General features: G+C 41.5%; 1 protein-coding gene across 4 annotated transcripts in view; it reads right to left on the reverse strand.

Annotated features, from left to right (window-relative positions):
• LOC106613904 (oxysterol-binding protein-related protein 9) overlaps positions 1 to 18,784 on the reverse strand; it is a 46,700-nt gene that overhangs the window by 13,724 nt on the left and 14,192 nt on the right. Inside the window, exons 4-9 of one of the 4 annotated variants that reach the window (XM_014216655.3) lie at positions 5,899 to 5,975; positions 1,717 to 1,812; positions 1,515 to 1,562; positions 1,058 to 1,087; positions 912 to 962; positions 504 to 542 (exon numbers count right to left, since the gene is read on the reverse strand). In XM_014216655.3, the coding sequence (XP_014072130.1) occupies positions 504 to 542; positions 912 to 962; positions 1,058 to 1,087; positions 1,515 to 1,562; positions 1,717 to 1,812; positions 5,899 to 5,975 (341 nt within the window). Of the gene's footprint in view, positions 1 to 503; positions 543 to 911; positions 963 to 1,057; positions 1,088 to 1,514; positions 1,563 to 1,716; positions 1,813 to 2,309; positions 2,453 to 4,602; positions 4,849 to 5,898; positions 5,976 to 18,784 lie in introns of those variants that run through there. The other 3 variants (XM_014216660.3, XM_082956865.1, XM_014216656.3) reach the window with 3 other exon arrangements.

Here is an 18,784-nt window from a genome sequence, read left to right on the forward strand (position 1 = left end):
GAGAGATTACTGTCAGAAGACTGGCCTGGCGGGCTGATCCTATGGGATTCCGACTTACAAACATCTATGGGAAGAGAGTAAAGCCAGTAAACAGCCGTTGATTGGTTGACATCTATTAGTCCTTGACGGTTCAATAGGCATGCACAGTAAGTCAAAATCGATGGCGAGTTGGGGGAGGGTATAAGCACACTCACACACACTCCTACAAACGTGTCATAAAAGAAGCAGAATGATGTTGTGTCTAAAAGGTGTAGTGAAGAGTAAAGTTTCTCACTATTATCAGCAACAAAAAAAGAACATTATTTCAGCTGAAAAAGGGGATAGGGGCATGGCAAAGGAAGAGCAATATACGAGATGAAGCTATTTTTCTAAACAAATGGCATGCACTTTTACATATCTGATTTGTCTTTTTTTCTATAGTTTAGCGTGAATTAATCGGAAAAGAAGGATAGAGGTTTGGTTGATTTCGATATTTCTAATGGACAGAGAACGTCAGAACTTACTATCAGTCCGTATGCGTGTTGCTGTTCGTTACTTTGATCCTTAAAATTTTGAGAAGAAAACGTTACTTGAGGAATGTTCAACTGTTTGTATGTAATGACGATATGAGCTTGTTAAGAGCTTCTCTTTCAAGCAGCCATCAAGTTATTTAGAAAGTCAGAGCATTTGTAATGGTAACATCATTATGAGATCTAAGATTATCGAGTGTATGTGAGAATCACCTCTCCAAAACGTCAAAATGAAACCTAATGGAATGTAGCAAACGGCCCACAATAAACTAGGCTGTAGTTAAGTGGAAAACTACTGGCTTGGCGATATCATGCAGTGTACCGAGATGTGGTCTCACAACAATGACATGACAGTGATGCAATGAGAGTCCCACCACAGTCAAATGAATGAGTCCATTTTACCTTGGCAATCTGCAGCAATACAATACAGTGCTTGATGGACTCTACCATACTCTGAAAAGAGAAACGGCACAGAGAATGAAACACCGCACTCAAATTCAGACAGGTGATTCTGAAAATAAGGACTTTTAAAATGGGGTTTCACTTACACATGTGGTTTCCTTCAAATTTTCAATTTTCTTAAAAGGAGAAAAACATGATCAAAAATGGCTGTTTCACTTCAGACTTTATTTTAACACCTAACTAGACTTCGGGACTCAAAGTTAGGCGAGTCATTGACTGAGCAAGATCGGCACAGTGAAACCTGTGAAACCAACGCAGAAACATGCTTTGTTCAAACTCTTTCACAATCATGGCATTAGACAAGACGAACAATGATTTCACTCCAACTATAGTTGTGTCCTATGTTCATCACAACATAACAGGTCATTGTCTTCACCATATTAAACAACCTAGAGTTTAAATGTTCCAAACTGACCTAAAACTAAACTCATGATCTCAATAAGGAAGTGAATCACAGCTACTAAAAAAACTCACAGAAAATCTCTGAGTCAATAATTATCAGGCACAGTTCTGGTGACAAGAGAAGAAACAGATATCACTCACTCGGCGCGACTCATCTTCTTTGCAATCCTTGATTTTCTCATCAAAGAGCTGGAAGAGAGGAGATGTATGAGAAGCTGAAGAGGATACACTCAAATCAGGAGCCGAATAAAAACACATTCAGCGATGATGCAGTGACGAGTCAGTCGCCGTTATTATGAGAGTCACGGTCATACTTAGTCACTCAAATGTGGAAAAGCCTCACCTTTAACTGATCAATTAGAATTTGTAGGTATGCGTCAGCCTCTGCAAGTTTCTTATCGAAGTCTTGGACACTTGGAACAAATCCTGTCTCTGCCTCCTAAAATAGAAAATGAAAAAAAGAGCAGAACATTCTAACTTTACAGCACAGTATGACAGTTTTCTGCTTGCATCAGTAACCTATTTTGGCCAGTGCGTCTCTACTCTGAAAGTTTGTTAGCAGATTATATATATTTTTTTTAATTCTCCTGGTGGGGCTTTAAAAAAGCAGAATGTAGCAGCACAAAACAGCAACTGTTTGGCAGAAGCTTCCAGCATTGTACAGTAAGTAGAGTGATATGAACTGTTCAACTAGCATTGTTTAAAGGCTTTGCCTGCCAACCTGCCTGACCATGCCTGCTGATGACAAATCAAGAACAGTCCCTTCACTACCTGGAAGTTAGCTTGGTTAAAATACAGAAATGAAATACCCAACAACTTCCTCAAAAATACCAGAAAAAACTAATGCTTAACCAAAGCAGTCTGACCGTACAATATTACAACTCTTAAAACACATCCATAACCACTTTGCTGGACAGTTAGTAAATCATATACTCCCCTCTCTCAGTACTGCTCTGGTCTTAGCGTGTCCTATGGTTTGGCAGACGCCTTTGGACGACGCCTGTTTCTCAACTGAAATGTATCGTACAGGGATGTGAAGAAAAGCCATTAACACACATTAACCCCAGCGTTGTCTAAAGTGTAAACTGTAAAAACCTAACAAGCTTTATAGAGACCAAAGTCTGGGCCTTTTTTTCAAAAATTCCTTTAGGATCAAAGGTGGTTCGCTATCAATATAGAAGCAAGTTGCTTAGTGTTGGTGGCTAAAGAGGTGCCTGAGCAAATAAAAACAGGTACTTTGCTAAGCTAAAGAACAGTCCCCTTTCAATCTGTGGGGAAGAGGAGTCTGGCATTAGTGCTCTTTAGAGCTTGGGGGTAACCAGAAAAATACATCTGTCTCCTCTTTAAAAACCTTAAGTGGAGGGCCTCCCAAGTGGCACAGTGGTATAAGGCTGTGCCACTAGAGATCCTGGTTCGAGTCCAGGCTCTGTCGCATCCCGGCCGGGACCGGAAGACCCATGGGGCAGTGCACAATTGGTCCAGCATCGTCCGGGTTAGAGGGGAGGGTTTGGCCGGCAGTGATGTCCTTGTCACATCACGTTCTAGTGACTCCTGTTATGAGCCGGGCGCATGCACACTGACACGGTTGCCAGGTGTACGGCGCTTCCTCCGACAAATTGGTGTGGCTGGCTTCCGGGTTAAGCGGGCATTGTGTCAATAAGCAGTGCGGCTTGGTTGGGTTGTGTTTCGGAGGACGAACGGCTCTCAACCTTCGCCTCTCCCGAGTCCGTACGGGAGTTGCAGCGATGGGACAAGACTAACTACCAATTGGATACCATGAAATTGAGGGAGAAAAAGAGCTAAATATATATATATATATAAAAATATTAAAACCTTAAGTGTTCAGTCCCAGGATTGAGGGCATCGGGATTCTCGTGGGTGTTTTTTGTGTGTGTGTGGCCAAGCAGACATCTACACAGCTTCATGTTTGTGTCTAAGAAACAGACAGCTCCGGTGTCTCTCCTCTATCAACAAAATTTGAAGAGGCAGAAAAGAGAATTCCTAATAAATACAAACGCCGGATATCAAATCCTTGCCTGGTGACTCATACTGAATTTAATTCTGCTGCCCTATCACTACATACATTCAGTCTGAGACTACCAACGTAGACATTTCTGCTTTACGTCAAAGTGAAGGGCTTGGTACAAAACAACACACACCAATCAGAGTATCAAAGCCAATGACTATTCCGGAAACACCGCTTTACCCACGTGTGTTCAGGCTCTGGCCCAAGCCATTGATTTCTGGGACCAATCCGAACGATATGAATGCATTCACATTCGAGAAGATGAGGAGTTCAAATCCAGACTCAAGGTGGAGCAGAAACGTTAGTGGGTGAGGCGTTTGGCCGGAGCGATGTGAATGGGTAGCAAGGAAATCAACTGAATACAAAAAAAAATCCTGGCCACGACTGTAGATTCTGAATTTGAAAGCGACGTCAACCTACTTATGGGGAAATGCATGCTCATGGTTATGTTGACTACAGTAATAGTGCTGGCTTGGTGTTAGGGTAAGGTATCACAACATGAACTGATTTTGACACCTGTGAGAAGCTGTATTGTTTGAACACCTGCATCCAAAGACACATGAAATAGAACAGGAGTTCTATGTCAGAGTTCTATGTCAGACTTTTAGAGTAATTTTTTTACCCCCGTGACCAAAATCATTCCATCCCAATTTTCACATAGAAAAGTCCTACCATACACTTACATACCAAAAACGGTTGAGCGGGCCCCTGCTGTATTTCAGGTTCAAAAGGTTAAGGAAAATGCTATCAATATGACACGGACCTCATAATTGCAGAGGGACAAAGCCGTTAACATTACAAACAAAGAGGGAGAGAGAGTCCCTATTGCTCTCTATTTCTGTTATGTCAACACAAGCCCATATCACCATGATGGAAGGGATCCTTCTGCTGGACTAGAGCAGCTTAAAAACCCAGAGGACAGTCATGTAGGCTAGTAACTGCAGCTTTGGCATGTTCACACATTCTGTTCCTAAAAGAGCTTTCTTTGTCTAACCAGACAATCCCTCCCTATGCTAGTGTACCACACCCACCCCCACTAACCACCAGACATTGGAAATAAAAAACCTCAAAGCTCACCAATCTAGCCCACCCTTCACTCAGACACCTCACCCCCTCCCCGTTTGGCTTTCCACACAGCATGACCCAGTTAAGAACTGCATTGTCGCACTCCAACCAACCATTTCCCCCCAGTGTGGTACTCACAGGACGCAGAGCTCTGAGGGACATGCCTCGTCAAAATGCACAGGCCAAAGCTGACCCTACAGCTCCTCTCTCCTGCCTTACGCAAACCAACGACTGTTCTAGTGCTCTCCACTTCTATAGACTGCCAGCAGGAACACCACCAGCATCGTCTGGTACATCTACAGTACGTTCTAAATCAGCTGAGCAGCAGCATACGCAGGCAAAGTTAATCCAGGATCCTATTCTCTCTGACAGGAAGTACAGACTTTCTTTTTTTTTTTAAAGAAAGAAAAAAGGCAGCACAAGCCCATGTGACAAGCAACAACAGCTGCTCTGATTGGATAAAGCTGAGGTGAAGATGTCTGGCTGAAAGAGTAAGCAGGACTCTGATTTGGTCTAGGTCACATGACCCTGCTATGACTCCACGCTTACACAGTGTTTGCAAGCAGGCAGCCAGTCAGCAGTGTTGGGCAGGGATCGGAGAGTGAGGCAGAGGGAGGGAAGGCAGAGGGGAGGAGTGGGTTAGAGAAGAAAAGCAGAACAGAAGGCACATAAACAACTGGAGGGTAGAAGTAATGCTGGCTAGAGAAAGGAGGCCTATATTTGTGAGCCACAAAGAGCACAGACCAAAATAAGAGCTGGAAATTATCAGTTTAGAGAGCAACTAATACACAGAACTCTTACAAACAGGCTTTAATAGATAAACATGATGCCCATCATCAGCCAACAGTCTAACCAAACCGTGCTCCCTGTGCTCCTAACCACACAGAGACACTCTTACTGTGTCCAGACTCATTTCCTTCTATTCTCAGATGACTTCTTAACCCTTTCACTGATTAGGACAAGAGTGCTTTAGCCTGCTAGCAGTGTCCCCATGCTACTAGTTGAGATGAAGCTGACAGAGGCATGATATTAATTCTATATCCCGATTTCCTGCATCCAAAAGACCTCAACAAATAGCATGAAAGGTTCATTTGACAACACATGCTTCCAAAAGGTGAAACTTAAACTGCTATTGCTCAATGTTCTCAACAGTTCCTCTATTATTTCCCGTGGTCTTAGGTAAAAGAACAAATTGAAGAAATACAGTTCCCCTTATGTTCCCTCTTTGAAGGTTAAAACACAGACACTTCAATTTTTTTTTTTTTTACAATGCAACAACAGCAAGAGTTATCCCCATCATTTGAGAAAGCTTATTTAAAAAAAAAAAGGTTGAGCAAAATCTTTCTCCTCTTTAGCTGAACTCAATGGCTTGGGACTAGTACCCACAGTACTACTAGAGTGAAGCTGGTCTGAAAAGATGAGTGAGTGACTTACCTGCAGTTGGAGGGTGTGACGGAGAATAGTCCCCTCTAAGGCATGGATCCACTTCTCCCGTTCGTCTGCATCTCGAGCTGAGAAGAAAAACACACAAAACACAGCAGATGAGCCATAGTCGAGATAGGAATTATTACAACAGCAACAGAATGTTTCACCTAGTAGTAACCTTGTAGCTACAAGAAAGACTAGAGCATCTCATCTGCGCTCATCTGGCCCAACAAGTTAACCACGTGCTCATTGTGCTGTGCCTTTGAAGCTGCTAAGGGGGTTCTTGCAACCCTTCTGGTGCGTCGCTGGGCAAGACTATCAAGGGAGGTCTCCTGACGAGAGACACAGCCTGTTGCCAGGCTGCACCCTCTCAGAGCAAAGACACAGAGCAAACAAAACGTCTGACATTTACACTGAAAAGACCAGAGAGGCCCTCCACACTGACGGACAGATGATAAGCTGTAGACCATACTATTTACCAAGAGCGTTTCCATCTATACATTTCGCAGCTGTCTATTTACCACAACAAACCAATGCTGGAACTAAGACTGCACTCAACGGGCTGTATAGGGCCATAAGTAAACAAGAACATGCTCACCCAGAGGCGGCGCTTCTACTGGCTGGTGACTTTACTGCAAGGAAACTGAAATTCGTTTGACCTCATTTTTAACAACATGTCACCTTTGCAACTAGGTGTGAAAAAAAACTCCAGATCACCTCACACACAGAGACGCATACAAAGCTCTCCCTCCATCTGGCAAATCTGACCCTAACTCTATCCTCCTGATTCGTGCTTACAAGCAAAAACTCATACATGAAGTACCAGTGACATGCTCAATACAGCAGTGGTCCAATGAAGCGGATGCTAAGCTATAGGACTGTTTCGCTAGCAAAGACTGGAGTTTCCTGGCCATGGACCCAAAATATTGATGTTTTGTTCCTCGAGCCACTTAGTGATCATTTTTGCCTTATGGCAAGGTGCTCCATCATGCTGGAAAAGGCATTGTTCGTCACCAAACTGTTCCTGGATGGTTGGGAGAAGTTGCTCTCTGAGGATATGTTGGTACCATTCTTTATTCATGGCTGTGTTCTTAGGCAAAATTGTGAGTGAGCCCACTCCCTTGGCTGAGAAGCAACCCCACACAGTATCTCAGGATGCTTTACTGTTGGCATGACACAGGACTGATGGTAGCGCTCACCTTGTCTTCTCCGGACAAGCTTTTTTCCGGATGCCCCAAACAATCGGAAAGGGGTTTCAGAGAAAATGACTTTACCCCAGTCCTCAGCAGTCCAATCCCTATACCTTCTGCAGAATATCAGTCTGTCCCTGATGTTTTTACTGGAGAGAAGTGGCTTCTTTGCTGTCCTTCTTGACACCAGGCCATCCTCCAAAAGTCTTTGCCTCACTGTGCGTGCAGATGCACTCACACCTGCCTGCTGCCATTCCTGAGCAAGCTCTGTACTGGTGGTGCCCCGATCCCGCAGCTGAATCAACTTTAGGAGACGGTCCTGGCGCTTGCTGGAATTTCTTGGGCGCCCTGAAGCCTTCTTCACAACAATTGAACCGCTCTCCTTGAAGTTCTTGATGATCCAGGTGCAATCTTACTGGCAGCAATATCCTTACCTGTGAAGCCCTTTTTGTTCAAAGCAATGATGACGGCATGTGTTTCCTTTGACAGAGGAAGAACAAAGATTCCAAGCACCACCCTCCTTTTGAAGCTTCCAGTCTGTTATTCGAACTCAATCAGCATGACAGAGTGATCTCCAGCCTTGTCCTAGTCAACACTCACACCTGTGTTAACGAGAGAATCACTGACATGATGTCAGCTGGTCCTTTTGTGGCAGGGCTGAAATGCAGTGGAAATGATTTTTGGGGATTCAGTTCATTTGCATGGCAAAGAGGGACTTTGCAATTAATTGCAATTCATCTGACCACTCTTCATAACATTCTGGAGTATATGCAAATTGCCATCATACAAACTGAGGCAGCAGACTTTGTGAAAATGTATATTTTTGTCATTCTCAAAACTTGTGGCCACGACTGTACATACCCCAAACAGAAGCCATGGATTATAGGCAACATCCGCACTGAGCTAAAGGCTAGAGCTGCTGCTTTCAAGGAACGGGACACTAATCCGGACGCTTATAAGAAATCCCGTTACGCCCTCTCCGACAAACCATCAAACTGACAAAGCTTCAATGCAGGACCAAGATCGAATTCTACGAATTAAGGGAAACCCAGCCGTGAGCTGCCCAGTGACGCGAGCCTACCAGATGCACTAAATACCTTCCAGGGTCGCGTTGAGGCAAGCAACACTGAATCATACACGAGAACACCAGCTGTTCCAGGCGACTGTGTGATCACGCTCTCCATAGCCGATGTGAGTAAGACCTTTAAGCAGGTTAACATTCACAAGGCCAGATGGATTACCAGGATGAGTACTCCCGAGCATGCGATGACCAGCTTCACTGACATTTTCAACCTGCTCCTGACTGAATCTACTACCTATACTGAACAAAAATATAAAACGCAACATGTAAAGTGTTGATCCACGTTTCATGAGCTGAAATAAAAAAGGAAATACATTTTTTTCCATACACACAAAATGCATATTTTTCAAAAATTCTGTGCACAAATGTGCTTACATCCCTGTTAGTGAGCGTTTCTCCTTTGCCAAGAGAATCCCCCTCCCTGACAAGTTCAGCATATCAAGAAGCATGATCATTACACAGGTGCACCTTGTGCTGGGGACAATAAAAGGCCACTCTAAAATGTGCAGTTTTGTCACACAGCACAATGCCACAGGTGTCTCAAGTTGAGGGAGCATGCAATTGGCATGCTGACTGCAGGAATGTCCACCAGAGCTGTTGCCAAAGAATTTGTTAATTTCTCTACCATACGCCGCCTCTCCAATGTTGTTTTAGAGAATATGGCAGTAAGTCCAACTGGCCTCACAATTACAGACCACGTGTAACCACACCAGCCCAGGACCTCCACATCCGGCTTCTTCACCTGTGGGATTGTCTGAGACCAGCACCCCGGACAGCTGATGAAACTGAGGAGTATTTGTGTCTGTAATAAAGCCCTTTTGTGGGTAAAAACTTATTGGCTGGGCCTGGCTCCCCAGTGGGTGGGGCCTATGCCCTCCCGGGCCCATCCATGGCTGCGCCCCTGTGAAATCCATAGATTTAAGGCCTAATGAATTTATTGCAATTTATTTATTTTCTTATATGTAACTCAGTAAAATAGTTGAAAGTGTTGCATGTTGCTTTTATATTTTTCTTCAGTATACATGTTTCAAGCAGACCGCCATAGTCCCTGTGCCAAAGAACTCAAAAGGTAACCTGTCTAAATGACAGTAGCAGTCACTGTGTGGAAAGATGTCTTCAAGGCAAAAGGAGGCTACTTTGAATAATCTCAAATATAAAATATATTTTGATTTGTTGAACACTTTTTTGATTACTACATGATTCCATATGTATTATTTCGTAGTTTGTCTTCATTATTATTCTGGTCTGAGAGTCTTTAGGTGCCTTTTGGCAAACTCCAAGCGGGCTGTCATGTGCATTTTACTGAGGAGTGGCTTCTGTCTGGCCACTCTACCATAAAGGCCAGATTGGTGGAGTGCTGCAGAGATGGCATGTCCCTTCTGGAAGGTTCTCCCATCTCCACAGAAGAACTCTGGAGCTCTGGCAGAGTGACCATTGGGTTCTTGGTCACCTCCCTGACCATCCCTAAATTGGCAAACATACAACTTTTTTTTTTTTTTATAAAAAATGTACTCGCTTTGTCATTATGGAGTATTGTTTGAAGATTGATTTTAGAATAAGCCTGTAACGTAACAAAATGTGGAAAAAGTCAAGGGGTCTGAATACTTTCCGAATGCACTGTCGTTCATCTATTTGTTTGCTGATCTCTTTCTGATCAGATACATTTAGTATGCAACGATGTAGCTTAAAGTGAAGGTCTTATTTTGCTCAAAAGCCCACAGAGGTTGTGAAACATGAACAAGACTCACATGCTTTTGAAAATATGATGGCTTGTTAGCTGTGCCACTAGAGTTTCTGGGTTCAAATCCAGGCGTTGTCGCAGCCGGCCGTGACCGGGAGATCCATGGGGCGGCACACAATTGGCCCAGTGTCGTCTGGGTTAGGGGAGGGTTTGGCTGGCAGGGATATCCATGTCCCATCGCGAACTAGCGACTCCTATGGCGAGCCGTGCGCAGTGCACGCTGACACGGTCGCCAGGTGCACGGTGTTTCCTCCAACACATTGCTGTGGCTGGCTTCCGGGTTAAGAGGGCATTGTATCAAGAAGCAGTGCGGCTTGGTTGGGTTGTGTTTCAGAGGACGCACGGCTCTCGACCTTCGCCTCTCCCGAGTCCGTACGGGAGTGGTAGCGCTGAGACAAGATTAACTACCAATTGGATACCGCGAAATTGGGGAGAAAAAAGGGGTTAACCTCTCTGGGGTATGTGGGACGCTATTGAACAGCCAGTGAAATAGCAGGGTGGCAAATTCAAAACAACAAAAATCTCATAATTCAAATTTCTCAAACATACAACTATTATATATCCCATTTTAAAGATACACTTCTCGTTAATCCAACCACATTGTCCGATTTCAAAAAGGCTTTACGGCAAAAGCATAACATTAGATTATGTTAGGACAGCACCTAAACAAGAAAAACCACACAGCCATTTTCCAAGCAAGGAGAGGTGTCACAAAAACCAGAAATACAGCTAAAATTAATCACTAACCTTTGATGATCTTCATCAGATGGCACTCATAGGACTTCATGTTACACAATACATGTATGTTTTGCTCGATAAAGTTCATATTTATATCCATAAACCCCATTTTACATCGGCGTGTAATGATCAAAAATGTTTTGCCTCCCAAACATCCGGTGAATGAGCACATCAATTTGCAGAAATACTCATCATAAACGTTGATAAAATATTCAACAGTTATTTAAAGAATTATAGATGCATTAAGGAGAAGTGTAACCGCTGTGTCAGATTTCAAAAAAGCTTTACGGCGAAATGAAATTTTGCAATAATCTGAGTACAGTGTTCAGACACAAAACCAAACCCGCCATTTTGTGGAGTCAACAAAACTCAGAAATAATATTATAAATATTCACTTACCTTTGATGATCTTCATCGGAATGCACTCCCAGGAATCCCAGGTCCACAATAAATGTTTGTTTTGTTCGATAAAGTCCATCATTTATGTCCAAATACCTCCTTTTTGTTCGCGCGTTCAGTCCACTACTCCAAATGCAGGAAGCTCGCACAAAATGTCACGACGAAAAGTAAAAAAAAAAAGTTATATTTACGTTCGTAGAAATATGTCAAACGATGTATAGCATCAATCTTTAGGACGTTTTTAACATAAATCTTCAGTAATATTCCAACCGGACAATTCCAATGTCTTCAGAAAAGAAAAGGAACACAGCTAACTCTCACGTAAGCGCGCGCCTCTGAGCTCATGTCATTTTCTCACTCATCAACTTCCAGGCCCTCTTGTTCGCTCCATTTTCACAGTAGAAGCATGAAACAACATTCTAAAGATTGTTGACATCTAGTGGAAGCCTTAGGAAGTGCAAAATGAACCCTAAGTCACTATATAGGGAAAAACTTCACACCTCAGATTTCCACACTTCCTGGTTAGATTTTTCTCAGGTTTTTGCCTGCCATATGAGTTCTGTTATACTCACAGACATCATTCAAACAGTTTTAGAAACTTCAGAGTGTTTTCTATCCAAATCTACTAATAATATGCATATCCTACCTTCTGAGCCTGAGTAGCAGGCAGTTTAATTTGGGCACGCCTTTCATCCGGACGTCAAAATACTGCCCCCTACCCTAGAGAAGTTAAAGTTAAAAAAAAAAAGTTAAAAATTCATTTAAAATATGATAGCTATTATTTTCAAATCGGTATCATGCTTAAGGTAAGACCCTACGCCTGCTCTCAAAGAAAGTGGAGCGAAACGTGCATAAAAAAAATATTATGTTCCGTTTCAAAATATTATGTTTTTATATGACAGCGGCTCAACACGTTCCCGTGACACAAGTTGTGGGGGGAAATATGTATTTTATTATGTTATATTCCATTATAAAATATATGCGTGTTGACTGTGATCGGGTAGGTTTGTCTTGTCTGTTTAATGAACAAAATAAGGAGTTATCGATTTCATTTGACATTAAAACTTAAAATATGCTATATTTTTTCCTTTTGAAAATGCATTTTATTATTCGTATGTTTCTTAAGACCTGCCTAGACAAACGAATAATGGATTTATTTTGGTGTATATTTAATGGATTTATTAAAATAGACGCCCACCCAAATCTGCACACCACTACTACCACTGGTCCCCAGCATGCCGACATGCACACAAGTGGTATAAAAGGCGTATGCAGCCAAGAATGTGGTAATAATGGGCCTGTTTCTAATATAGAACATTGCCCAATTTTTTGTTACAGGCAAATACCGTAAATCCTACGTGAAAACAGTAGTAGTTACCACTTGGTTGCATGCACTTGATGCATCCCCCTTCTACCTTAAGCTCTTTGTGTGACAGTGAGGATGCACTGTTCGGTCAGTTCCACACCTATCTGTGACCTGCAAGCAAGCAATGTGCCATCCCTGTGTGCTATTTACAGTGCATCCCAAACATGGCCACTCCTTACTAAAGGGGATGCAGTCTCATGAGAGGATACACCATCTGTCATAACACCAACCATCATTACTGGGGTCAGTCTTGAGTGTGATATAAGCTACAGACATTGCTGATGAAGTGATAGCAACAGCAAATCATTAACACTAATATAATATATTGAACACTTACATAACTTGGAGACCAATAAAACTATTGTTCTGTACAGCAAACACACTTCCGTTTTGGTAGTCCTCATGGCTATAATTTCCCTCATTCACATAATATGAACTGGGAAAATCAGAACTCTTGGTATGAATGTGGTGGTTTGAGGCCCAGGCAGATCAGAAACCTGTGCAGTGCCTGAGTGTTCAACACTGAGCCCAAACAGGCCATGACATGGCACGTTCTCACAACCCAATTAGGGCCTAATGCTTCCCTTCTCCCCAGGAAGGTAGAGTGGCTCCTCTGGCTGAAAGCAAAGTGCAACTCCTGGGCCATTAGTGCACAAAGAGGCCATTCTCTAGAGCACGTCTTATTACTGATAGCCAGGCACAGAGAGATACAGAGATGGGCAGTGGACAAACCCGAGAGCCTTCAGCAAGGTGACAGTGTTTAGACAGGCTCTAGCAGTGTGTCTAACAAGCAGCAGATGACATGACTCCATTTCCTCTCTGCTTATTCATTATCACATTCCTAAAAACACACTAATCCAAACTACTCTTCAGGACACATCCAAAGGATGTGAATTATTTATTGTTCACCTCTTCTTCTGCTTCCCATCATTTGGCTAAATGAATGGAATGTTCTGTAATACAGAGAGAGAAGCTAGATGGCGTGACGCACAACAGTTTTTGGTAAACACAATAAAGTAGTATCTTGATTGGAGGAGAGAGAGGGGGTTGAAGTAAGTTTTGAGACTATGCCGTGGGACATTGAGGTAAGTTGTAACGTACTATACCACATTGCATTACTGTGTCATTGCGCCAGACCACCACAAGGGAGAGTTGGACCACATTACGCTTTTGGGCACAATGAAAAAGAGTTGGTACCTAGGCACTTATTCGTCTCTCTCCTTGCTGAATGAATAACGTCAATGAATAGGTGATAGAAACTGATAATTGTGCACGACTCCACGATTGAATAATGAATGAACTGAATGATGAGGATGAAGAGGATGAAGAGGATGAATGAATTTAGAAGTGTAAGACTTTCTCTTCTGTCCCGCGTGCACAACATCTCACACCTGTGAAAATATATATATTTTTTTGTTCCAACTTTGTCAGAAGTAGCTGTAACTGGACTGTAGCCTATTAGTAAAGATTTGTATAACTAACCCCAGATAGACCACAGCCTGTCATTTCCAATGGGAGCAAATTAATCATAGTGGGAAGAACAAGCAAGGAAGTGTGCAGGGCCAAGCATTAGCTAGCGAGAGCCTACTGGCGCGTTCTAGCATGTATTTGCGTATTTCTATTAGGGAACACCTACTTTGTGAAGTACGCGTTGCAATAACTCCATTCGTCCTTGCACTCCTTTCAAACAATGCACATTTTTAGAAACAATGGTAAAGTCTCCAAAACCCAGTCCACTCTGTTATAGATCCTAGTTTTGGAAACAGAAAACTGTATGGAGATCAAATGTTTAATAGATCAGAAAATTAGCAGAATGTCGGACAATATTTTAAATGTACCAGTTTATTTAGACAATTTAAATGTATTCATTTAGGCTATTTTGACTCATTTTGAACCAAAGCCACAAATAAGTACCGACACATTGTTTCTGATCATCTTTCCTAAAGAACATTTTTGACCAAGTTCATATGCTCATGTTGTTTATGTTCCAATTATTTGTGACTTTATGGTTAAAATGAATGTCAACAAATGAAATCAAATAAATCCTAATGAATAATCAGATGCGTGTTGTGAGCTTGTCAGTTTCCAACACACCTATTAGCCTATAGAGTTCATTTTTCATCAATGTTGAGAACAAGCATATTAAAGCTATAAAATCGGCTAGCCCCTCTCTACTGTAGGCCTACATACTGTAGGCAGTAAAATCTTTAGAAAAATGAACCTGGTAATCTAATAAAATTTACTGCGGCCCTAAGACCTATCGGTTTTAATAACCTTTTACTGCAGTGGGCTAAATCAAGGTCACAGTGTTTCGTGGTAGTCTTAAAACAAATCTACTTTGAAACAACAACAAAAAAGTATGCACCTCACACACATTGTTATGGGCTTAAAAAAAGAAAATGTACCATCTCAAATATAGAGTTCAAATGTATTACATTGAGTTTGCATCCCAATATTACACTTTATATACATCACAGGAGCCTGAAATAACAAAACTGTTTGACATCGAAACACTGGATTTTCAATGTTGAATAAACTGTTGATTATGAAATTCTGAAAAATATGAATAACATTCCACCCATGAGGACACTAGGTCATTTGACTGCAGGAAAGGGCTACCCTTATGAATGAGTAAATTATTATATTGAAGAAATAAGGGGCCGTGTGTTCGATTAGCCAATAAAATACGATTAAAAATATATTTTCACAATGTTGCACATTGACAACTAAAAATCGCTTTGAAATAGCCTTCTAATAACCTAATGAAAGTCGACAGCTGATATAACAAGATATTTATATCAATATTGTTTAGATAATAAAATTGTTTCATTGAAACTTAAATACCCCAAATCAAATAGGTTGCAGAAATTATACATTTATTTAGTAAAGGCCAACTCAAACTTTTACCAGCTGCACAGGTTTATGGTCTATGAACAAAAGCCTGAATTAGCCTACAAATAAAGCTAAAAACAATAACTTCAAAAAACAGTAAATTCACTCAGATTTCTTATGTCGGGCTGTACAGCACAAGTATCTACTTTTTCGAAAATCAAGTGTTTATTAATTTACAAAAAGATAGTCTAATAGCTTGGCTAAGTGTGAATGCTGCGGTCAGTCATCTGAGTGAGAGTAGGAGCGCAGACTGATAACTAGAAATAGACTTCGTTATCAATTTGCGCTGCCGCATTTCACAATGCTAATGCTGATACCTAACGGTCGTAGCGCGTCGTTTTTTATTATTTTGTTTTAAGCCTTCCCCAAACCTTAACCACTTGAAATGAATGCCTGAACTGTTAACCTTTGATTTTTTTTCTGTTTTAACACTGTAATCACGTGTACTTAACCCTTTTACCACGCAGAAAGACAGAAGGCACATCTTATGGTTAATGCATATATGATTATATGTAATGATTTATTTCAGACCGGAATGTTAACAACAACAATAAAGATGCATTCGGTGGCAATGGAGTCAGGCGGAGAATGACTCGTTGAAGGGGGTGAGGGAGGAGATGGTCAGGGTTGGGCGGAGGAAAGGCTAATGCACTCACCGTGAATGGCCGATGTGAGTGCCCTTTGCTCAATGTAATTGTTGATAAATAAAATGAACTACAGAAAGCTTGGGATGCACTTCTCAGACTGAAAGTGCACTGTAAATACGCTACAAAGCTATGAGTCAGGTGTAAATTATTTGGCAGCCTTACCTATTCAATCAATTAATTGGAATACAAAAGAAGCAGGACAATACTCTTGCCGAGTTGATTTCTATTTTTAAGGGACTTGAAATGTATTAACAGATGTTTTAGGTAGGCTATACATATGCTACTGTAAAAAGGCATGCTCTTAGGCCTACCGCTCAATGGTGGTTATACAAGGCTACTAGTCTACTAAGCCTACTAATGATAATTACATTACTTATAATTATTAAAATAACAATAATTGTAATAATAACAATAACAAAATCAAGAAGTGTAAGAGGATAGAGAGCTGCGTGCTTATTACAGTGCCTGTCAAACATGCTGTTAGATTACAATCTCTTTTCTGACTGTTTGGAACAGTATAAACAAAGACAATAATAATCTACAAACAAATTATAAATCAATCCCATATAGTCTGTTCTAACAAGAGGTTTTAAAAGTCTTTAGTACAGCCCAAGATTAAAACCAATCGCATGCATTCGTGAATGCTGCTGCTATAGCCGACATGTTGCAGTTTATTTATTGATTAATTATTCAAGGCTCCCTTTGTTATTTGGTTTGCTTGATTGTATTTAAAGGCATGAATGACTTGTATGCTGTGTGATGACATTAACAAATTCAGATCATTCAGAAAGTATTCAGACCCCACATTTTGTTACGTTATAGCCGTATTCTAAAATGGATTAAATAAATAAAAACATCTCATCTACACACAATACCCCAAAATGACAAAGCGAAAACAGGTTTTTAGAATATTTAGCAAAATTATAGAAGTATTCAGACCATTTGTTATGAGCCTCGTAATTGAGCTCAGGTGCATCCTGTTTCCATTGATCATCCTTGAGATGTTTCTGCAACTTGATTGGAGTCTTCCTTGTGGTAAATTCAATTGATTGGACACAATTTGGAACGGCACACCGCTGTCTATACAAGGTCCCACAGTTGACAGTGCATGTCAGAGCAAAAACCAAGCCATGAGGTCAAAAGGAATTGTCTGTGGAGCTCCGAGACAGGATTGTGTCGAGGCACAGATCTAGGGAAGGGTACCAAAAAATGTCTGCAGCGCTGAAGGTCCCCAAGAACACAGCAGCCTCCATCATTCTTAAATGGAGGAAGTTTGGAACCACCGAGACAGCCCGCTTGGAGTTTGCCAAAAGGCACCTAAAGGACTTTCAGACCATGCGAAACAAGATTCTCTCTTTGATTGAACTCTTTGGGCTGAATGCCAAGCGTCACGTCTGGAGGAAACCTGGCACCATCCCTACACTGAAGCATGGTGGTGGACGCATCATGCTGTGGGGATGTTTCTCAGTGGCAGGGACTGGGAGACTAGCCAGGATCGAGGGAAAGATGAACGGAGCAAACTGCAGAGAGATCCTTGATGAAATCCTGCTCCAGAGCAATCAAGACCTCAGACTGGGGCGAAGGTTCACGTTCCTACAGGACAACAATCCTAAGCACACAGCCAAGACAACGCAGGTGTTGCTTCGGGACAAGTCTCCGAAAGTCCTTGAGTGGCCCAGCCAGAGCCCAGACTTGAAACCAATCAAACATCTCTGGAGAGACCTGAAAATAGCTGTGCAGCGACACAAAGTACTGAGTAAAGAGTCTGAATACTTATGCAAATGGAATATATCATTTTGTATACATTTTCTAACATTTCTAAAAACCAGTTTTTGCTTTGTCAATATGGGGTATTGTGTGTAGAATTGTGAGGGGAAAAAACGAATTAATCAATTTTAGAATAAGGCTGTAACGTAACAAAATTTGGGAAAAGTCAAGGGGTCTGAATACTTTCCAAATGCAATGTATATTGAAGTAGGCCTTCACGCCAATAAGGTACGTTAAACAGGACATGCTCTTAGGCCTACAGTTCTACATAATTTCAATGACTGAATTAAAATAACCTTCAACCCACCTGTCCCTGACTTTTCCTAGATGTGAAATGACAGTAACAGTAGGCCTACTTTTAGATAAATATCGTAAAAGACAAACTGAGCATTTCATCCTCAATGCGCCATGAAAGTCTGTTGCACCGTATAACAGTAGAACAGTCGGGACTTGACGAGTACCAATGGGCACCAGTCTAATAAATCCATTTAATATACACAAAGTAATCCATTAATATTTTGTTTAGGAAGGTCATAAAAAAATAAAAATACTAATAAAAAAATAAAAAAAATCGACAGGACAGAATACTAAGAATGATTTATGCTATGTTCATTTAGCGGACATCAAACGCTTATATTTCTCTGTCCTACTTCCAGTCACACATACACTGAGTGTACTAAACATTAGGAACCCCTAAATATGCATTGCCTTCAGAACAGCCTCAATTCATCGGGGCATGGACTCGAAAGCGTTCCACAATGGTGCTGCCCCATAATAACTCCAATGTTTCCCACAGTTGTGTCAAGTTGGCTTGTAGTGGATCTCTACTGTGAATATCTCATTCAATCTCATCCCACAGATGCTCAATTGAATTGAGATCTGGTGACTGGGCAGGCCACTGCAGTAAGCCAAATTCACTGTCAAGTTTGTGGGACCATTCCTGGACAATCCTAGCATTGTGGCATTATCCTATTGAAAAAAATCTATTTGCAGATGGATACATTGCAGACATGAAGGGATGCACCTGATGGATGTATTGTTTTCTCCATACCCTAGTCCTCCCATCAGCGTGAA

The sequence above is a fragment of the Salmo salar genome, chromosome 10 (genome assembly GCF_965601325.2).
Source record: "Salmo salar chromosome 10, fSalSal1, whole genome shotgun sequence".
NCBI lineage: Eukaryota > Metazoa > Chordata > Actinopteri > Salmoniformes > Salmonidae > Salmo > Salmo salar.